The sequence below is a fragment of the Rattus norvegicus genome, chromosome 7 (assembly GCF_021556685.1).
Source record: "Rattus norvegicus strain SHRSP/BbbUtx chromosome 7, alternate assembly SHRSP_T2T, whole genome shotgun sequence".
NCBI lineage: Eukaryota > Metazoa > Chordata > Mammalia > Rodentia > Muridae > Rattus > Rattus norvegicus.
The window spans coordinates 91,739,331-91,762,856 of record NC_141540.1 but is presented as its reverse complement, the minus strand read 5'-3'; the positions used below and the strand labels follow the sequence as shown (position 1 = coordinate 91,762,856).

At 37.8% G+C, this 23,526-nt stretch overlaps 3 protein-coding genes across 19 annotated transcripts in view; 1 reads left to right on the top strand and 2 right to left on the bottom strand.

Moving 5' to 3' along the window:
- The window catches only part of Trps1 (transcriptional repressor GATA binding 1), a 226,572-nt gene that overhangs the window by 63,442 nt on the left and 139,604 nt on the right, over positions 1 to 23,526 (top strand). For all 16 annotated transcript variants that reach the window (NM_001134837.2, XM_087556425.1, XM_087556430.1 and 13 more), the window contains 1 exon segment: positions 2,121 to 2,724. In NM_001134837.2, coding sequence (NP_001128309.2) covers positions 2,121 to 2,724 — 604 coding nt within the window.
- The window catches only part of LOC148004790 (uncharacterized), a 139,167-nt gene that overhangs the window by 19,543 nt on the left and 96,098 nt on the right, over positions 1 to 23,526 (bottom strand). The gene's annotated exons all lie outside the window — the stretch shown is intronic.
- The window catches only part of LOC120093649 (uncharacterized), a 54,970-nt gene that overhangs the window by 710 nt on the left and 30,734 nt on the right, over positions 1 to 23,526 (bottom strand). The gene's annotated exons all lie outside the window — the stretch shown is intronic.

The window sequence follows — 23,526 nt, the reverse complement described above, 5'->3', positions numbered from 1 at the left end:
GATGCAATCTCATGAGAATACTAAATAAATATTTTTATATCACATGAAAGTTCTAGGAAATAAGGTAGGCTATTAAACTTTGTCTTCTCACAGCAATTCAAATTTGCTTAAATTGAGGTACAAGTTAATTTTCTATGGTCAGATCATTCTTGTTTTCCTGGAGAGAAATGATGATTTAGACGTTCATTCCTTGGAATGGCATCACATGACCTGTTTTGTAAATGGTTATTGTCCTTATTCTCTTTTCTATCCTAAGACATTTTGTAGCCACCTCCTTGATTTTGTCTATCGTTTTATTTATTTTAAATCATTGTGAAATGTTTATGCTTTCACATATTCAGAAGTGGAAGTTTTTGGGTGTTAGTGTTAGGAGTTTTGTGATATTAACTGTAGACTAAATGGATGAGGCACCATTTTTCCACTTTATTGTCCATCAATAAACTATGGACTTGGGAGCCTTGATTTTTTTTGGTGTTTCATCATCAGACACACCTCATAACAAGACACATTTATCAATCCAGAAACGTATGTAGCCCCGCCCTCACCCCTCAGTTTAAACCATGTTTCTCATGTTCCTCCCTCCCTGGTGCTCTTCATAGGCTTGTAAAATATGCCCCCGCCCCATTCTGCCACCACAGCCATCACTGTGTTAGGTGGCCCTTTCAATGGATTGGCCCAACTGTTTCCTCTTTGTCATTTCTGTCTTTAGTGACTTTTCCTTATCTCAAACTTGCCAAAACACACTCTTTTGTCCTTTGATTGCTAGCTTTATACCAGCTTGACACAAGAGATAGTCATCTGACAGGAAGGAACCTCAACTGCAAGAAGATCAGGCTGTAGGCATGCTTGTAGGACATTTTATTTTAAATTAGTGATTGTCATTTGAGGGTTCATTGTGGATGAAGAACCACTCCTTATCTGTCATACAGGGTTCTAGTCTAGAAGAAAGCAAGCTAAGCAAGCCATGAGGAGTTAGTAAGCAGCACCTCTCCATGGCCTCTGCATCAGTTCCTGCCTCTTGGGTCTTGCCCTGTTTGAGTTCCTGTCCTGGCTTTCCTTGATGATAAGTGGTGATGATGAAATATAAGCTAAATAAACCTTTCCTCCCTAAGTTGCTTTGGTCATAGTGTTTCATCACAGCAGTAAGCCTAACTAGGACACCTTCTTCTCTTCCTTATGAGAGGACAGTTCCTTCTTGTTCTTTGGAGTTATAGACCTCCCTCAAAAAGGTCCTTGGCTTTCCTAAGCAACCCTCATAGGCTTGACCCTCTCTTTCGGGTTATTCTTTCCACACATCTTTCTTTGTACCTATATGTTTATGTATAGTGAAACTTGTCATCTGGACTATCCTACAAGTTCCAAGGAAGTAAGAACTGTGAGTTCCTATTTTACTAGGATTTAGCTAGGAGCTGGCAAAATGATATATTGATGACTATCTATGATAGGATTAACTTTGAGCGATAGCTTACAGAACTTACTGTTTTTTTGTTGTGCTGTTGCTATTGACATATGAGGTAAGTAAAAAGTGCTTCGTATGATATTTGGAGAGTTAAGGCAGGCATTTTAGTCAAAGAAAAAATGCCTCATTGCAAAAATTTGCATATGCTAGAAATTAATATTTAATCACAAGATATTTTTATATATGGGAAAGGTATAAAAAGGAACTTATCTTTGAAAATGTTAATGTATTTATAATGAAAAACTGCCTCAGTTTAGCTGAGATAAACAAAAGTGAAAAGGCCATTTGTTAAATCATGAATATTGACTTAACTAATATAGAACTGATGATTATCCATTAAGATAAAACAAACAGCAGGTGATAATGAGACTAAATGCCCAGGTCTAATGATAATTAACTGGCTTCCTCTGTGTGTGTGTGTGTGTGTGTGTGTGTGTGTGTGTGTGTGTGTATGTATGTTAGTACGAGAGAAAACTTCACATTCTTATATGGAAATGAAAATGCCTGTTAATTAAATTATTATTTCTGGGTGTTGACAATATTGTATTTCTTTCAGCCTCTGCTCCATTGCATGAGAGAAGTCAGGTGCATGAGGACTATTTTAGCACAGAGCATTCCCTTCAAAATTCTGGCTTCCCATTGACTCTTTGCTTCCTTCCAGGAGAGCACACAGCTGCTATAAATGTCGTCAGTGCAGTTTCACAGCTGGTGACACTCAGTCACTGTTGGAGCACTTCAACACGGTTCACTGCCAGGAACAGGAAGTAGCTACTGCTAATGGCGAAGAGGATGGCCATGCCATACCCACCATCAAGGAAGAGCCCAAAATTGATCTCAAGGTCTACAGTCTGCTAAACCCAGACTCTAAAATGGGAGAGACAGTTCCCGAGAGCATAGTTAAGAGAGAGAAACTTGATGACAAGGAAGGGCTAAAAGATAAAATCTGGACGGAGAGTTCAACTGATGACCTTCGTGGTGTGACTTGGAGAGGAGCCGACATCCTACGGGGTAGTCCATCCTATACTCAAGCAAGTCTGGGGCTCTTGACGCCTGTGTCCAGCTCCCAAGAGCAGACAAAGACTCTGAGGGACAGCCCCAATGTCGAAGCTGCCCACCTGGCCCGACCTATGTATGGCTTGGCTGTCGATACCAAGGGCTTCCTGCAAGGGGCTCCTGCTGGTGGCGAGAAGTCTGCATCTCTCACTCAGCAGTATCCTGCTTCTGGAGAGGGCAAGACCAAGGACGAATCCCAGTCGCTGTTACGGGTAGGAAGGTTTCCTTATTTAAAATAATTTATATCGAACATGCATTTTGTATACTTAGCCTAATGTATTGTGTAGTGAAATTAAATGGTCTGTATTGATGTAGTGATATTTTATATGCACGAAGGCCAAAGGAGCAGAAAGTAGCTCATAGGGGCTTGTGCCTAGTATACATAAGCAGTCCTAGGTAGGCAGTTACCTATTTGTCTCTGCTCTCAGCTATGATGAATGCTGGTTAATCATTCTTGGTGATTATGCAAAACAGCAAAGCTGCCTTCGGAGCAGGGAGCTTTCTAATCCCAGAGAGATGCTCAGCTGTATTCAAATCATGATCTGACTGCTAAATTTTAAGATACTATGATACAGTACACAGTTGATAAGGAAGGTTAGCAGAGATTAAAACACTAAGAATGTAAACTCCAGGGCGAGATGTTAATTTGGAAAGTAGTATTTCTTAACTCTTCACACACAAGCACACACACACACACACACACACACACACACACACACACACAAACTCACTCACACCAATGCCTATAGTTCAGTTGTCAGAAAGGATGAAAACGATGAATAAAATCTAAAAATGCGGGGGTTGGGGATTTGGCTCAGTGGTAGAGCGCTTACCTAGGAAGCGCAAGGTCCTGGGTTCGGTCCCCAGCCCCGGAAAAAAAAAAAGTAAAAAAAAAAATCTAAAAATGCACACACTGCCCAGAGAAGAGCTCCTTCTAGTTCACACTCTCGGGGCCTTTTAGGCATGGAAACAGGGATCAGCGGGCATGAAAGAGAATCTACTACAACTAAGGGAAGCTTCATTAGTGTGTTCCTGCCACGTAGACTCAATGCTCTCAGAAATTATCTCTTGAAACTGCATGATCTTCCATATGCTGTTTATGTGTTTTGCTCAAGGCAGAGAGTACCGTTCAGTCTTTTTCCTCAGTGCTGAGAACGTTTAGTAATTTCTGGGTGGTTTGGAAACTATGTCCCTGCACAGAAGGCAGGATCAGAAACTAGTTCACTTTACAAAAACACCTGGTTAGGAAATGGAGTTCAGTCTGCCCAGGGCTTTGACCCATAGGTCAGAGACCTTAGGTCAGAGAAGAAGCTCTTTGCTGTGCATAGCTTAGCTGCTCTGTTCTCACTTCCTTCGGACTCTCTGAAGCCTCTCTGTGTGTCTCAGGTGTCCGTGGAGTAAGTAGACTTAAAGAACATCCCTTGGAGGTAACACAGTTAATTATGAAAGTCGTTACTTTCCCTGCCTGATGTTAAGCCCTAGATTTAAGCCTTGAATATAGAAATGGGGGTACCTTGTACCATCAAGAAACAAAGCCATTTTCCTGTCATCTGGCAGGAGCAAATGTTCTCCAAGTAGCTTTGGAAAGAAAACAGTGTGTATCCTCAGGGAGCTCCCTCCTTTAAGACCACTTCCATTGTAGAATCGTAGCTACACGCACCTGTCTGTATGTTGGGAAAGAGAATTTTTCAAGTACTCCATGATTTTTTTTTGTCACAGAGAACTTTTATGATTTCTGTTTGACAGGAGAGTGGTATTATATGTGTTATTAGTGTCCACTGACACTTAACACTTGGGTGGTGTCCTTCAGATCACTAGAGTCTCTTCCGGTCTCCCTTTTCCACATAACTGACATTTCTGCATGGCTATGAGTTGTTCTAAATTATTATTATTATTATTTTAAACTATTTCCAGTGTGTCAACTTTTCCTGCCTCCTTCCAAGAATTTGGGATGATAAGTAGTTGAATAAGCAGCCGACTGAAAACCCTGCCAGGGTGGTGATCAGGCTGAGGAGGATAAAACCTTCTAAAAACAATCGGTTCTTTTCAGTTCCTTTACTCCCTCAATTCCCTGACTGCAAGTTTCTATTGCACCATTTCAACTGTCCTTTCACTTCCTCTACATTACGTAGGAGATCCTCGGCACAACGAAGTCGTCAGTGAGCCTCTCAGTCCCTTTCCTTGTGATTTCTGAGGTTTAAAGGCTGCTGTCTACTTCATCTCAGAGTGCAGGCACACACACACCTTCCAAAAGCCAGACTCATTCGTCTGCGACTTGAATAAAACTTGACTCTTCAAGATTTATACTTTGTGCTATAACGATTCTTTTAGGAATCTCTAACTCTATTGGATATTTGAAATAGAAAGGAGGGGCTAGTTTGGTTCATGGTGCAATATTTGGTTAGATTTCTTAACTGAAATTCAGCTTTTTAAATCCGTAGTATCTTAAGGAGCTTCGAAAGAAACTCCGTCACATTAACAAGCAGAGAAATGTTTGGATGAGAGACTGAGGAGATTTCTACTCCTGGTGACGGAATAGGAAATGCTTTATTTTCATAGGAAATATACTGTCTGTTCATTGTGGCAGGAAGTGCCCTGCAAAGCATCAGAACCATGTTTACTGAAGGCAAAGTTAATGCAGTTCTACTGAGTAGTTGTAAAACCCCAGACTAGTATCATGTTTATAAGTGCACAATAAAAGTATAGATGGCTGGAGTGAGGTCCCATGTTCTACCTATGTGAAGGGAGGAGCATTAACTTTCAAGTTTCCAAAGCAGAGTGGGGTGCGAAATAAGCTGCTCACCGGCATGTGTTTACTTAGAGTAACCATAGTAACTCACTTAGGACATGGAAGTCGTTTTTCATTGGTTTGAGCAGTACAGGGAGCAGCATGCAGGATGGTAAGCTAGTAAATGCTTTTATAGAAATTGTGTTGCCGAGAGAAAAAAAAACAACTTTAAATCATCTGGCAAGATGTACAGAGTGATAGAAAAAAGTCAAATGCAGTAAAGTTGTCCTAGATTTTAGGACCTAGAATGTGATGGCTTCTCAGTTCAGGACTGATAGGAAGTGGAAGCACTTTCAATGACTAGGCGTGTGACTATAGTGTTGATTCAGGATACTCATTCTCTGAGGACATTCATTTTATTTTAATTAATTACTGTGTTTCTACTCAGGCTGCTGGAAGGGTTTGCTCCCTTCCTACAAGTAGAGCAGGAAGCACCCAGAAGAGCTTCCCTGTCATAATCTGCCCCTCTTCGGCCTCAGGTCCCTTTGCCTGTTTCTTTGTGTGTTTGCTTGTTTTGATTTTTCCCTTTTGTTGAGTCTAGGTCTAGAGCAGTCCTCACCCTTTGTTTGGGGCATCAGGACGTTTGCTTGTGTGTGTTCTCCTTTGGTGACTGCCCTTTGCTTTTGCGCTGCATGAATAGTAAACAGGTAAAGAGCTCTAAATTGTTTATACCACCTGTGTGGATCACGGAGCTCAGATGGTGACATAGGACACACCTGCTTAAGTTTTCCCTTGTAAATTGCTCTTAAAAAGCCAGACTTTTTATTGAAATCAATATGACTATAAAGTCTTTGAGTATTTGGTGACTTTAAGGAAATAGTAATGTTTTTTTTTGTTCAGTAAAACTTTTGTTATATTTTGGATAAAATATATTACAATTGTCCACAGTTAAAAGCACAATTTGCTTTTAAAAAGATTTTATCCCTGTAGCAGTCACCCAAGTTTAATAAATAGAAAAGTTATGTTTTACATTTCAATTTGGCCCTGTGAAGAACTTATAAATATTCAACATTACCTATGCTGAAGTGGGATATTCAGTTAGTTACATGTTTTAAAATACCCTTTCCCTCTGTATTTAAATGGTGAGTTATGATCTTGATTGGCCTATGTACAGATGTGCACCCTTTTATCTGACCAGTGTTATGTATGTATGTATGTATGTATGTATGTATGTATGTATGTATTTACTTTTAAGGGAAACAAATAACCAATATAGTTGTATCGACCTTTTCTTTTTTTTCTGTTTTCTTTTCTTTTCTTTTTTTTTTTTTTGGAGTTGGGGACCGAATATCGACCTTTTCTTAATTCCAGTTTTATCATTCTGGATTTTATTCATACAATAGAAGTTACTTTTGTGACATAGAAATCGTTCAACAGAGAAGCACGCAAATAGGGAGAAAACAATTGGACCTAAAATATCACAATGATTTTCCCAGTAACAAATCGAGTTTTCATTGAAGCAAATGCCCAAGCACAGGAAATTATGATGAATGAGTCTTCAGGAGGAAGGAGGGCAACTCACCAGCCAGGCTCCAGTCAATCGTTTGTGGAGACAGTGTCTAGATGCATGCACAGACACAGTTCTTCCTTAGGTTGGAGCTCTCTAGTTATGAGGAACTTCCTTCAGCCCACAAGGGGAAACTGAGCCATGGCGGCGCTGATTTGGGTTTGTTGCTTCAACATCCTTATCAAGGTTTGCTGATTTTAACATCTACACCCTGCACCGCTTTGGCATTAGTGGAGACTTTCAGATGTGGGCCTCTGGGAGTTGAGTTCCGTGGCAGGCCACTACCCGTCCAGGGCGAGCCTGCAGGAACTCCAAACACCTATCTCTGACCCAGGATCTGCTTACTGCCTTCCTTACAGCAGTGTGGCTTAGTTAATTAATGTTTGTCAGCTCATTCGAAGTCCTCAGATTCAGAGCTCCAGATAAGCAGAAGTAGCCGCATTATTTGCTCATCTTGTAAATGTGATCCCCGAGCAGTACAAAGCAGACCTTATTTCTCTTTTTTCTGTAGCAAGTGTTAAATTTATAGCCTAAAGGCTGCTGATACTGGAGTCCTTTCAGATGCAAAAAAGTTCTTTTGGCGGCAGCCCTGCAAACAAGCCCCCATGATGAATACCTTAACAACAACTGACACAAGGCCTTGGGAACCTTGAAAGTCAAGATGATCTCAAGTGAAAAGAGATATTTATTGCCTTGCTTCATATTTAATGAAAACCAAACCAGAATCTAAGTCATCGTACAGGAAATATTGACTTCATGTCTGTGGAAATAACCATTTCCCTCAGCGTCTTTGAACCTTTTACACTTGCAGAGTCTAACGCAAGTGGGTGAGACTCCCATCAGAAGCACATTGATAGGTTACTTGCCCATTAAAAATATAAAACATAACCCTTACTCCTTAATCTATCCAGATACCGTATGATTCTTGTATAATTATCTTCTTGTACTCTGTGCTGATGCATTTTTTGCGGGGAGAGAAAGGGAGGGCAACTGTTAGGAAAATTAATAATCTAAACTTAAATACAGTTTGGTACTTTTAAAAATAAAAGCCTAAGAATTGAATTTAGTGTAAGTAATAGTGGGCATTGCTATTTTAATCATATTTACTAAGCTAAAGTTTAGGTAGCTTTTTCCCTTCTTACTAGTCATTAATATTTTACAGCAAAATATAATTTTCTGATGATAGAAAAGAATGAAATTATACATAAACAAGGTTGGTTTTATTAGTTTTGCTATCGAGAATTCTAGTAACCTAATTTTATTTTGTAATTTAGCTCCAGTGGCTCAAATATGTTTTCTAAAAAGTATGCTATCACTCCTAAAACAGACCTTGCTGTAAACTAGACTATTTAGAAAGTCTGGTGTAGATGCCTAGGCACCGGAAGCAGATGTATCTTTTTGCACTGTGTAGATCCGTAGTCAATATGGAGTGGTGTCATTTACTTCGGTGTCCGTTTGCCATTTCCTGTATGATCACCTTTTGCTTGGCTTCTCCACACTCCCACCGCCCTGGCCCTGACAATCTGAGGCAGTAGACACCAGGAACCCCAAAGGGAACCATTGTTGAGTTTGTTAGGTGTGGGAGGGGGGAGAATATACAGGTGACCCACATTTTAGGCATAGAGAGTGCACAGTGATTCGGAAGTGTGTCAGCCATCAGCCATATCCTGATGTGAATCCAGTTCCTCTAGCCTTTAAAAAAAAAACCCCAGTAACTAATATAATGGGGTAGATTTTACATGAAAATACCATACTTAAATAATATGTGATCAGTTTGGATTTTGTTACTGTTTCCTCCAAAAGAGTAAACATTTTCCTCTTCAGAATTTTCTGTCTTTATAGGCTTGGGTTAAATGAGCTTTTAGAGATTGTTAAGCAGAGATGGTTATGTGATTGGCCTATGGGTTACTCAGGGAACCTTGGTAAGCTGGGGTTCCTACACTGGGATGTGCTATTAGGATGAGGTATGGGCCAGTGAATTTTTAATCACCTTCTTCCTTCCTTTGGGAGAAGCAATGTCATTTATAGATGGTGACTTCTAGCAGTAACTTTGCAGAAAAATTCTACGACACTTTATCTTATAGTATATTCTCTCTGTGTTGCCACTGCTTAGAAGTGACAAAAAGGCATCTTAATTCTGTTTTTATAATTATCGAACAAATAAACTAAATTAATGTTTGACATTCTTGTTCACGTTAGACTAGAAGATGCCTCTCAAATGTAATTTGCCACGTCGTCTTTTCTCTTTAAAGTAGCAGTCTTTTACTTTTTTTAAAAAATTTAACTTAGGTGTATTAACTAGGAAAGGGTAAATATGGAAATTTACTTACTTGAAACATCAAGGTTAACCAGAGATTAGTAAACATGTTTTTAAAATAAAATATATTTAATTTTCCTACATTTAAAAAGTCATGGATACTGACTATTTCTCAAGACTTGTTGGGTGCAGGATGCCAGTGATGTGTTTTTATCCTAGCTTTTTGGTACAATCAGTAATTTATGTGGAGACATCACAAGATACATGACAATATGAATCACATTCTTCTGTAATGTTACATTTCATTTAAGTTTTTGCAAGACTTAGTCTTAACCATGCTTTTAAAGAAAGGTCTTGGTAGATAAATGACCTGTAAAATAATCTTTTCTCAGAGAATTAACTTCATGAACTTAGCTTATAATCAAATATATCATGAGAGCAGCTCTGTAGCTGTCTAATTGGAATTCTCACTGAAGAAGACAAAACCTGCAAAACTACTTCAGGAGAAAAAAAAAATAATGCCCAGGAAGGCATTAAAATGAAGGAACTGATAAAACATAGGCAGTCATTTCAATTTCTATTACCTTTCAGCTAATTTATTAAGACATTAATGCCATCATATTAATTAATCCAAAATCTTTGAAGTTCAAACTATTTCTGCTCCTTTTATTTGGATGAGGAAATGGAGGCAGCGATATCACATAGCTTGCCAGACGTCAGACTGCATGTCAAGGCAGAGATGACAGGCTACCCTGCCTGTCAGATGATAGCCTCCCCTGCTTAACTTTGATTGCTAATCAGTGCTTGGGGGACTACGCACACTTTCAGAGTCAGTTTGCTCTTCTGTACACCCAGCATCTCATGTGTGTATGTATAATATCGAAAGAGCAGAGTTCTGAAGTTTTGCAAGTGACACGTCTATTACCTAAATAAATAAATAAATAAATAAATAAATAAAAATGAGAACCGTGGGGACAGGTAATTTTTGGTTCACATGGTATCGGATATATATTTTAGGAACACTCACATATTTAGTTTATTTATTTGCAGCTTGTCATTCCACAATTTGTTTTTAAATTTAGCAGTATGATGTGGAAGTTTTTACTTGCTCATAAAGGCGTGTCACAATATTTGCTTTAAGGCCTTATTATTATAGTTACCTACATAATATGTTTAATGTGTTAACCAATGAACATTTAGACTATTTCCAATTTTACTTCTAAAGAACCCTTTAAAGCTCTAGGATAGCTTGATGGAGATAGTAGGTTCCAGGCTAGCCTAGGCTACAGAGTGGTGAGGCTCTGTCTCAATCACTAACTAACCAATCACATAAACAAAACAATCATAAAGAATACACATTCACATTTGCCCTGTACTAATTGTTCTTTGATATAGTTTTTAAAATGGTGCATAGTTTATATGAGAAAATATGTCTAATAGCTAATAATAATGTTTTGCTCACTGTTTTTTTTAAATGATCCCCTTTCATAGAGATATTCCAGTCATAATAACCGTGAAGAATAATATGCAGTAAATTGTTAGTGATTGGCTGCTGACTTATAAATGGAGTATTAAGGATGATTAAAAAAAATAGAGAGAACAAGTAATAATCTTGGATATCAACTTTTTATGGTCTATGTTAACATAGACCATATTACCTTGGGCTATATTACCTTGTATTGTATCTTCAGTATAGTTTATAGTTTAGTAGTTATTAGGTAAGTTTAGTTTCAATCTTGGTCAAAATTTTATGTGCCATTCAGGTGAAAACAGTCCCCGTAGATCATCTTCTCTTTTGGGGAAGATCTTTTCTCTGTCTCTGTCTCTGTCTCTCTCATATATATATATATAATTTTTGAAGTCATATTCTGGCTACTTTCTCTCAATTTTGGTGAATCTTGTTTTTCTTAGGTACAGGTTCAATGTCTTTATAGACAATTGTGTGGGCTTTGAAGGCACAGGAGAAGAGAACTCTAGCTTCAATCTTTGAAAGATGTTTATCTTTATTGTCTTATATTGGGTACATACTACTATTCCATCACAAATTATTTCCTCCATGAGAGTATTGGAATACCAGATTCGATGTCTATTATGTCTTCATGAAGTATTGGAAAGAGAAAAGAACTTTTCTAAGCTAACATTGCATTTGCACTTGTTATGTGCTTGAAAAGAATTACAGAGGCTCAGTCTTAATTCCATGTTCACAAAGATATGCTTCCTACCAATTGCATATGTTTGAGCAAGGTATGCTAAACCAGTCTTCTAGTTTGAACATCAAGATTTAAAGGTACTTACATTCCTTAGATTAATCATTTGTCTTTCATAGGAAAAGCCCTTTATACAGAAAAAAATAGCCTTTGAATTTATTTGTAAACTTTTAATATGCCTTGCAAAACACAGTGCAATTAAAGGCAGTGTTGATGATATTTTAGAATATCCACAAGTTATTCTTGCCTAGTTTCTTTTCCAAATTTACAACAGCATGTATTCTTAGTAATAAGGGAAATTCCATATATTTTGTTTCAATGACATAGCTAGAATGAATAAAATGTGGACTGTATTAGATGATTTCTATGATATATCAATGTCTCTTTAGTTCTCTGTCTCCACTACCTTTATGCTATGGTGTGTGATTGCAGTTGGTCTGTGTAAGAGTTTGCCTCAATGTCACAGAGAAGTTGAATATTTCTGAAAACTTTTGAGGTATCTCGTCCTTCCATTAAATAGCCCTCTAAATCCCTGCATTTGGGGCTTGGAAGTGTGCACATCACACCGCTGGGTTTTATTTACAGGTGAATACTAATTCATGATTCTAATTCTCATCTCATGCTTTCTTTCTCGTTCCTCCTGGTATTACAGTGGGAAATGTATTGTACTGCGGGAGAGCAGGTTTTGTGTTATAAACATAATTTGTGAATAAGTAGTTATGTGACCCTGGAGGATTCAACCAACCCTTAGGTACCCCCTTTTCCCAGGCTTTGGAAAATTCTAGATAGTGGATCTGCAATCTGTTCAGTTTCATTTAAGTGGCAAATACTTGGCCCATGTCAATTTCCTGTTGGATCTTAAACATTCTGATGAGTGAATGACTCAATGGGTGGACGTGGCTATAAGACACAAACCTTATATTTCAAGCTTAATAAATTTGAAGAGAAAAAAATTGTATCTGAAGTACAAATGGAAATATGGTTTTCTTCTTGTAGCTGAAAACTAGTGAGACGTAAACAACTGTCACACACAATCAGAAGCATTAAAAAATACATTGTTTAAGCTTAGTATATGAAACAAGAGAATGCTTCTTTATGAATAATCATGTTGCAAAAAGGTCAGGTAATTAGAGGCTGCTCTATGATTGGGGGAAAAGAGAAATATATACAATGCGAAGTAAACTCACCCTGGTGGCAAAATGATAGGAAAAAGTGTTTAGTTTGCTGGTATTGAGCACCAACGTCTGTTTTCCTCTTTCTCAGATGTGCTGATCAGAATTTTGGATGAGGAAACTAATTTTAGTAGGTGGGGTGCAAATTTCTTAGGAGTCCATGAATAGACTCTAATCCCAGCTGTTTCATTACAAATATAAAAATAAAATTGGCTGTGAATCATTCAAACTCTGTTTAATGGGTGTGAATAATTCAGTTTCATCCCACTGAAATCTTAAAACTGTAAACCTATCTCAGTTCTTTATGTTCTTTCAGAGTTAATATCTCATTATTCAGAGGTGACCTATTTGAAGTCTGGGTGGTCAGAACGAAAGGGGCTGTATTTCTAATTAGCCCCTGTGGTTTTTGAGCATCCTTGGTAGCCTCTAGCTTGAGGGCAGGGAGAGAGATGAAAAAGTCCAGGGAAAACTAAGAACAGAACAAAGCAGATTAAATTAGCATTTAACATTTTCTCTTCCAATAAAAATATGTATTCATTATAGATATCGTGCAGCTTAGGTATGGAAGAATGAAAGAACAGATATTCAACATATTCAATATACCTTTTGGTCGGTACACATATGTATACACTCACAAAGACATAAAAATCACCAGTGTGGAATTTTATGTTCATTATTAAAATACCATCTGATTTTATTTTACAATAAAATACATACCTTTTGGAAAGTCAGCATATATTCTAGAGAAAATGATCTGTTCCTTATAGTTGGACATTTGCAGTTTTTATTATTCTAAGTGCTGCAGCACCAGATATCTTTGCAGATCAATAATTGCATCTTTCCTTCGATTTCAAACAGTTTGATTTGGTGTCCCTATAATTAAGCTAGTTTGTGGGATGACACAGTAGAGGCCTTTATTGGCTGGTATAGGTCGCTTTACCAAGCTATGCATATGTATTCCTGGGAAATAGGAAAACTTCATCATTTCTGGACTTTCCTTAGTTAAAATTGTCCCACAGTGGTAGTTCAGGAGTAGAAACCCTAACATTTTCTTTATATGTTATTATAGGGAGAAAACTCATAACTGTAAAAACTTGGAAAACAATACATTTATGTAGCAGCAGCAAAGTCTCTCTCAGGTGACTATCTCGCAATTATAATTGAAAGCTAGCTAAGGGATATTTGAGAATGCCACCTCTTTTAGAGAACAGATGGGCTGAAAGGAGTTCAAATGAATTGACTTTCACTTGTGTTGAGTACTTGCAAGCCTAGTTTGTACAAAATATCCTAGAAACACTATCAACATGGACAAGTTGTAGATAGGAGGGCTTTGACTTGTTTGTAGATTAAGAAGAGAGAGAATGTTCACCAGACTGGTTCAGTAGATCAGCTCAAAAGACAGATGTCAGTTCTCCTGGATAAATCTAAGTATGGTTTAGAGAACCTTTAAATTTTTTTCTTAATCAAAATATAATTATAGAATTTCTGTCCTTTCCTTTTCTCCCTGCAATCTTTTCTATGTACCCGACTCCCTTTTGCCTCATGAAATCACTGCCTTTTTTTCTTTATTTGCTAATGTTACATGTGCTTGTGTTTTCGTTTGTGCGTGGGTGTGCTCTGTGTGTGCGTGTGTGTGTGTGTGTATGTGTGTGTGCGTGCGTGTGTTGTGGGCATGTGTGCACACTAAAATATATAAATACAGTTTGCACAGTCAATTTAGGGTGACTTGTATGTATATGACTGTATTATTTCAGGATTACTTTTAATAATGTCTACTTAATGCACTCCTTAAATGAAGAGTCTGTGGATTGGCTGTTTATCTCTTGGGTGTTGAAAGGTAGTCTTTGAGAAATGTGGAGAACAATCAAAGAAAACAAATCTAAGCAGAAATTAAATACAAACTTAGTTTTGTGGCTCCAGCTAAACATAATTTGATCCCCACTTTTAGGGAAGGATGCTGTTTTGACAGTTTTGAGTTTAAGCTCCTCTGTGTATGTCTAAGTTTCTTTCTAACTAATAGAGTTCAGAAACACCCCAAGAACATGTATGCTCATGTGTCATGGTAATGCTAGCCTAAAAGAATGGTTAAGTAAGGATCTTTAGAGAAGAAGGGGATATTAAAGTATAAAATAAACAAAAACAACACATTTAATTGTGTAAATAAATGTAAAAGAAAAATACACACAATCTCTCGTATAGTCATTTAAAATGTCTACCATATGTACTTTGCCTAGGGGATTGATGCATTGTATACAAGAACTGTCATAATTATTTTCCTAGATTGTTGTTCTTATTTACTGATGATTTCTTTTAGATCTGACCTATTGTATGTCTTACTTGATGTATTGTCACTGAGAAGAAAGACAAATGCTTGGCTCTGACGTGTCACCTGTTGTTTAATGGCTAAAACTGTTACATATCATAATACTGAATTACATTAAGTCATTTTAAAAGCATTCTACTTCCTTCTTTGTTTAAATTCCAGCCGTCCCTTGGATATTCACGGGGTGGTTAATGGAAGTCTTGATTAAAATCTTCCAAGCTTTAAGGCTTTCAGCTCTTGTAAACAGGAGGGATCTGAGACATTGCGCTCATTATGCCTTTTTATTAGACTATTTACCCATTTAATGTTAACAAAAAGTCAAGGTTTTTTCCTTAGTTTTGTTGTAATAAATACAAATTAATGCCTTTAAAAGAGTCAAGCACACTCCATTGTGTGAGGATCACAGAATTTATGGTATTTCTTTAAAAAAAATTCTCTGAAGATATATTCTAATTATTTTAAAGCTAAATGAGCTGCCTTGGGTGTAGACAATTTTCCATGATTTACAGTAGGTCTTTTAAGTTTTATATCTCGACTGCTTTTAAGTGGCTCTTTCAAAATATGCAGGACTATGAACCCCACACACTGAAATAGTCAACATATTTTTGCTTCATAATATCTAGCCAAGCTGTAGGGAGGCAAAAGTCTTCGTATATATGGAATGGTTGACTTGGACTCAAGGTTTATATTTGGGCTCAACAGCATAGACCCCATGACCAATTCAAACACATTCTACCTTTCAAGGGTTGGATATTACCACATGATATTTTGAGTCACACTCAAAATTTCTGGCTTTTCTAGTTTTATCTAACAACACGGAGGTTTTAATTATGCAGTGGAGTAAAAAGAGCTCCTTGAACTGTCTGGTCTTTACCAATTTTATGTTGCATTTAATGCAGGTGTTTCTTTCTTTTTTTCTTTTTTGGACATGAAATAAAGCCTCTTTAGGCAAATATGTGTGTGTATGTATATATGCTTGTGTGTATATGTATGTGAATATGTGTATGTGTGTGGATGGGTGCATGCATGCGTGCCAGGGTGTGTGTGTGTGTGTGTGTGTGTGTGTGTGTGTGTGTGTGTGTGTTTCCTTCTGAAAGCTAGGGGCTTTTTATTTGACAAGTTTGAGATATAGTGGAGCACAGTTGTGAAAATTGCAAGTGGTTGCTCTTACAGTGCAGATATTTTTAAATTTTTTTTCCTGTCAGAGCTGTGAGTTCTTCAGAGCTGATGCGCTGTACCATGTTCTTATTAGTGCCTCACGCTAGCTCTCTTTTCCTTGCTTCTTCCTTAAGTTTAGAATCAACCAATTTTTAATTGGATAAAATCGAGAAGTCCATATGCATATTTCAAAATGTAGAAAGGCAGTTTTACATTTTATTTACATTTTATTTGTGTGTGTGTGTGTGTGTGTGTGTGTGTGTGTGTGTGTGTGTGTGTAAGTCAGTCAGTCCATGGTGCTTGTAAGAAGGGTGAAAGAAACTTCAGCATACTATTTAGGTCCAGGATCAAACTCTGGTGAACTGCATTGAAAGTAAGTTTCCTTGTCCATTAAGCCACTACATTGGATCACACTTTACTTACTGTGCAAAGCTGACCATAATGCCTGTGTAATTTTCTTTTTGTTTATAATTGTAAGTTGATTTATATTTCAATTTTTCTTAAGACTGAATGATTAATAAATTACTTATGTGGATTCTTTTCAATAATATAGTATTTTAATATGTTACTAAGGAATAAAAATAAAAATATTATTGTAGCAATCCTGAGATTGCATAAAAGTATATATCATTTGGGTTTTAACAGAACACTTTTAAGTTGAAATCTTTTCTTTATCTGGTGAAGCAGAACTCTTAGTGCTCACAGAATTTGACATTGGAATGCAAAGAAGCAATGTTTAGGCTTTAAAAAGATACAATGAATTCTAAAAGATTTGTCTTTCTGAAGAATAATGGTTGAAATTTCATTCCCTTCATACTAGATAATTTGTATTATATAAAGGAAGCTCAGGAGCTAGGGAGATGACTTTACTGGTAAACTGGACATAGCACAGGTGTGAGGGCCTGACTCCGAGTCCCTGTCACCCATGTGAAAAGCCCATGGGTCTTGCATTTCCAAGTAGAGATGAGAATCCTCTATGGATCACTCTCCAGTCAACTGTTGCCAAATTGAAAGGTGAACCCAAGATTCTGAGAGAGTCTTTCTCAAGAAATAAGGTGGAGAGTGATTGACAAAGATACCAGAGGAACATGCATGTACACACACACACACACACACACACACACACACACACACACACACCAACACATGCATGCACGTACACACACACGCATATGTACTTACACACTTAATCTAGATTTCACCTTTCTTGAATTTAATCAATCTGTAACATAGCTATATTATTCATTTATCCAAGATATGCTTATGTCTGTTGAACCTAAAATGTGTAGGAAGATTCATGATTCTTCTGTCCCTTCCCTTCTAAGGAAGGCTAGTCTCAAGTTAAGTACAGATCTGCATGCGACTGTTGATCTTAATCTTTAGAGATTGATTAGAATCTAAGACTTATTGTAGAGAATGGAAGACAAAGCTAGAAAGATTTCAAAAGCTTTCCTGAATGTGTCCATACTGAAAAACCAGCCCGTTATCCTAATGCCTTTGCCTAGATGAGATGCATAAAGGAACTGGTTATCTCTGCAGAACTGGAAACCCTACTGGCTGCATCTTTCCGCCCTGACCGAATTCCGAAAACAGTGTGGGGAAAGGAGTTAGATACATGGATATAAAATTGGCAAATTGTTATGGTTTTTACCCCTCATGCTGTGCTGTGGCTGCATTTATAGCCTTTCTCTGGTATTATGTTCATTTCCTATCATTATTGGGATCTGTGTCGAGTCTAGATTTATGAAAAATTAACCAGTTCAAGAAAGCCTTTTGCTAAGATTTATCTTATGGAGTTATTTTCATCTGGGTGGTTTACAGGGATGATAATTCCTTCCTTCATTTAAACATGATGTAGTAAAAGTCATTTACAGGAAATGAAATTCCACTTTGTTACTTTCTTCACTTAAAGGCTAATCTGATTAGCTTTCAAACGTTCGTTCTTCTTTTTATTCTGCACTTGAACTATGCCTATGGAAGGCATATGGATTTAAATGGTGTATTACCATCTGCTGATAAGGGGAAGTGAGATGCTAAATCAGACTGGCAGGCAAGTCTATTTCAGTAGATGCTATTTCAATCTGGAATGCTGTAGGAAGTCTTGGAGTATTTTCATCAGGATTATATTGACGTGTACTCCCACAACAAGTATAGATGTTGATGTAGTTGAAATTGTAGGATCTTTAGGTTCTTATGTCTACGTAAAGCTGCAGAATTGTATGAAACTTCAATTCTATGCTGCATTTTTTTCCCCTAAAGTCTTTCTGTGGTATTTTTTAAAAGCAATGACACATTTTCTTTGTCCGGAAAGTAAAACATGAAGGATAAGCCTTTTCAGATAAAGAACTAAAACTGAAGAAATAAATTGTTCTTTTCCACGATGCTCATTTGTTGACTATGTTAATGACCTGCTGTATTTTGCAAAGTAACAGTTTTGCGGAGTTTAGAAAAAGAGTAAAGGAGATTTACCATTAGGGTTAGTAAATGATGATCTGTAGCAATGAGGAGGAAGGTGAGCTTCTGAAGCATCATTATAGTTGATCCTTTGAGCATTGCAACTTAGTTATAATATGAGGCTGAGTTTATGGTCTCCAAGGGAGTGTACCTGGTTGAAAAGTCTCCATTCAAAGACTCAAAACTCCACACCCTTTCCATCTAGTTATCCTGTCCATTCTGACTACTTGCTGTAATAAGAAAGAAGGCTGACAGAGGGCAAGGATGACTCTGTTGTCTTTCCAAGGCAGCAACAGGAAGTTCAGGGACTCACACTGGCTTTGCAGATTGTGGCATAACTGTGACTCCTCCACCCAGCTCAGGAAGTGTCACTGCTTGGTCACTGGTAGCAAGTGGTATGTTACTTGACAATGTTACTCGTTGCAGGCCATTAGAAGATTTTATATCGCTTGGCAGTTTTAAGTCACTTTCTCATATTCCAAATTTGAGTTCCTGCATTTGCCTTCAATATGTTTTGGATACATAGGAAGGCTTGGGACAGAGAGTTGTAATTCATTCTTACACTTAAAACTTGGCAATTTTTCATTATACATGGTGTTGTCAAAATGTCTTATTACCAGACCCTTCTTGGTCTATTTCCTAGAAGGGGAGTTTCTGTGGTAAAATGTATGTACCTGCACGTGTGGGCACGTAATGCTTGGCTGTTCTCCCTTTTCTAATGTCAGTCATTGATTAGAAAAGCCAAGGTGTCTATTCAGAATTTTCTTAGGTTGTAGTAGCTAAGCAAGGAAGATAGATACAAGACATCAACATGTGGGAAAAATATGTCTGTAACTAGAAACTGTTATGCTGAATATCACTGTCCAATTGATGTATTATTCCCTTGATAGCAGTTATTAGAACCACTAATTTTCAACATGTGGTGAATCTTTTTGTCCATCCATCTCTGAATTTGGAGCAAGTACATCTTGGCTGTCAGTGATACGTGCAATTTGGTAGTGACAACCAGCCTTTTCTTTCAGTGGAGTTAACGGCTAAAGACATTGAAAATATTAAGAAAAAATATACATTCTTTCAGATGAGTTAAGGCCTCCTAGGTGATGTAGGCTGATATAACGCTGGCCCATAAGTGAGGCAGGGATATCAGTTGTAAAGGAGTGATTCACCCAGAGGCGAAAGCAGGACTGTCTTAGCATCTTGAGTCAATTTTTCAGTATTCATCTGATTTTCATTCACAAAACCATTTTTATGATGATTTAGGAACCGATTCGATTTTGAGTATTTAAATTTTGGAAAAACATAGTTATGACAAAACATTTTAGAAAAGCAGAGCTATATGGTGGTTCCAGATTTATTGACCCTTTCTTGGCTATCTGGGAGCTTTATAGAGTGTGAGAAGATGCGTGTGCCACTGCTCACTGCAGTGATGTTGTCTGTATTTTGATGTTTGTCTGTATAAGTACTGAAGTGATGGCATTCTGGTTTCTTCTCTCTGTTTCCCTGATTTCGGGAATATGTCATCCTCTACATTTCTTCTGGCCTTAAAATCTCATCTGCCCCTTCCAAAAAGAGGAAAAAATAACATAACAGAAGCCTCAGTCAGCGCTGCATAAGGACTGCCCGCACTACCCCTTCGTTAAGTGCCATGTAGTTTGGGTTTCTCTCATGGTCTACGTGTTGGGGTAGAAATCTCGGCTTCCATTTGGAGAAAACACAACGGGCCAACACGGTTCCACATGGAGAGGTTTTAATGGAAGAACGATCCTGATGCCAACACTATGACTAGTCAGATTGGTGACTTCATGATGCAACCAAACTGTCTGTCTGAAAAGGTTGTCAAGGATCCTCCATTTGCTGGAAGTTTCCCCATTATCCTCTAAGCCCTTAGTCAGTGTGCACCATTGGTCAGAATCACATGTTTCCCTCAATGGCATTCCATGCCCCAAAGTAAGTGCACATGCTAACCTTAAATGAGGCTTTGGGTAAACACATATGTCCACAGTTCAGCTATAGCTTGCTTTAAAACATTCGAAAAGTAAAGCCCATGACTATGTAGGCAGCATAATTCATATGGGAACATGGAAATTCTTTCCCTTATGTTTTTAAGAAAGCGGTTAGTAATTCTTAGAGTTCAGTGAGATAAGACATGCTGTCTTTAAGGAAAACGAGCATTATGACGCATGATGTTTCTCATTTCTTCATGCTGTTATTTTAAATGTATCAAATGCTTGTTTTGGCTATCATCGGCACATTACTCCAGTAGCTAAGACAATTAATAAAAGTTCTGTCCCAGTCATATGGCTTTTATTCATAGGATTGCTGTCTCAAACAGGGCACAGGGCACTTTGGACAGACAACTTCTACATTTTCACCAAACTGCAGACACTGAGTTAATCTGGTAGATTAAACAGTTACTATGTAGTGCTTCAGGGAGCATGTTAATATACATGTGGAAATACAGGCTTCTCAAATGGAAAAAAAAACAATTGCAAACCAGGAAACACCTATGTCTTTAGGAAGTAAATTAAAAAAAATATATGGTCATCTTGTCCCCAAAGCAACCGAATAAAAGACCCATGCTACTGTATTTATGATTACGTCTTTGTAGGAGGAGGCACTTTTTGTGCTAATTTCTTCATTTTTAGAGGCTGTGTCAGCCTTTACCAAGAGAATATGGAGTTGGAGTTTTGCAAATAATTTTGGATTTCCTTGACAGCTAACCTGACAAGTGCTGGTGTTGGAAAACAAGGACTTGTGAGAGCTGTTTGAACTTATAAAGCAAAACCACCTGTCACCTGAGGCTGTCAGCACTCGCCCAGCAAACAGTTCACACTGGTCTGTGTTGCTTAGCCACTTTCCCCTTGTCAGCAGAAGTCCCTGTTCACACCCGAGGGTCAGAAGTCTGCCTAAAGATTCACCATCATAGCTTCACATTCAACTGCACTCAGATGAATCTTTTCTTAATTTATACAGACAAACTAGGCCCTATGATCCCGTCTCCCCAGAGCAAATGGCTTGTAAGCGTAACGTAGCCTTCATATACTTGTCTTTTTTTTATAAGCTCACACGTTTACTGTAGACTCTAATTAATACAAAATATTAAGATATATTTGATATTCTCTGGTCTTCTTTTCAACATCAAGAGTATTTGCTATTACTTAAAAGCTGATAAAAGCAAGGTATTGGATTTTTTTTAACATTGGGTCCCGTGTTGATCCCAGAAGTGGTATCTTTCCTCAAAAGAAGGACAAATGCAGGTGACTTGTAAATTTTTAAGGTGCTGTCGATAGGCATATTTCCCACACTCAAGTCTGCTGCAGGAGTGGATCACAAACCTGGGGTTCCAATACAGTTAGAGGATTGGTCATGTTCAGCATTTTGGCACCAAGAGTTGGAATGAATTCATTGATTGTCCATACGGTATGGGTAATGGGCACTATCAGCTGTTTCAACATACACCAATTATTTTCAAGCTTCCCAAAGCCATCTGTCACCATATTGTCCACTTTGTGAAATAAATTTGTCATTTATCTCTACATAAAGCAACACAGTCGTGATGGGTCGTTGTCCTTGCTATTGTTTCTCCTTCTAGTAATTTAGTAATAGAGATACTATATATATATTCAGTATATATATATTTAGTTATATATATATGCAAAATCAATTACACCATATGTATTTTTAACTTGTAAAATCAATTATACCAGACAGATGTAGAACATGTCCACATTGGAAAATTATAAATAAATAGATGGGTAGATAGATTGGTCCATAAATAGTTAGAAGTACCTAAGGTAGGATTAAAAATACTTTGTGAAAGCAGCAGCATATCTGTATGCATATACACACGTGTATATATGCATATTGAACTCAGGGATTAAACCCAGGTACTGTTCCTAAGTCATTTTTTTCATTTTATTTTCTGTTTGTTTTTGTTCATTTGTTTGTTGTTTGTGCTGTTTTCCTTTGTCTTTCCACACAGATCTCTAGCATAGAGGAAACAGAACAGAGAAGTCTAGTTGCCTGAGTATACACAGGAATCCCTGTGTCTGCCTCCGCAGTGCTGCGAGTACAAGTGGGTCTCCATGCTTACTTGTTGAGTGGGTTCTGGGAATTGAAATTGCGATCCGCTTGTGTGGCAAACCCTTTCTTTCCCTAATGGCCCATCCTCCAAGTCCCTCTTTTTGTTTCTAGCACGTGAAGCTGAGTTATCCTATTCAATCACGTTGTTTTGTCTCTAGCCTCCACTGCAGAGTGTAATTCATCATAAATTACTAACACGGAAACTTTCCTTGGCGTTCGCTGGCGCAGTTCTTAAATGGTGGTGACCACCGCCTTGTCTGAGCAGGGCCTGGGATACATCTGCTTCTTTGGAGGCTTTGCAGGGCAGAAGCACGAATGTCACTACAAAGGAAACTGCCATGTATTTTCTGTGCCGTGATGAACAAGTCCAGAGATTTTGTGTGTTTTACCACTGCAATGTTAAATAAACTCAAGGTTGCATCCATTTCTCCAGCCATACCATTATCATTGCACGGCTTATCATAACTCCTATTACCTCAGCTGGAGTTTAAGTGTTATGACAGGGGACTTGCGTGAGTAGAGTTGAAGCTTAGGAGGACCTGTGGCTACAAGTTAAAAGTCAGGGGGTTTGCTCTCACAGAAAGTTTATGTTAAGATAAATTCATACAATGAGATTGATGAATTAAGATATTCAAGTATAAATTAACAAACAAAAGGTATATTACTTTCCTTAAGTTTCTGTGAGCTATTTCCCCTCATTTAACTGTTACATATTCATAAGAGGAAATGATACATTATGAAGTTTTCACCTCCCCAGCCCTCCTCTTCCTAACCAAAGTAGGGATTTAGTGACCAGGGGAAGAGACATTCACATCATGGTTTGAGCTCAGTCCTCTGGCTGCAATCAATTCAATCTTGACAAATATCTGAGCTAAGTACTTTGTAAGGGGGAATAGCCTTTTGTTCAGGGTGTGTGAGAAATCCTGCTGAACCAGGTTGGCTACAGAAACCAGGATCAAATTGCTTTGCTCAGAGTGGTGAATAAGAAAGTGCAGCCAACAGAGAAGTGAGGGAGATTTTTTTTCCCTCTTTCCGGAGCACACCCTCACCTGGAACCTGCAAAGG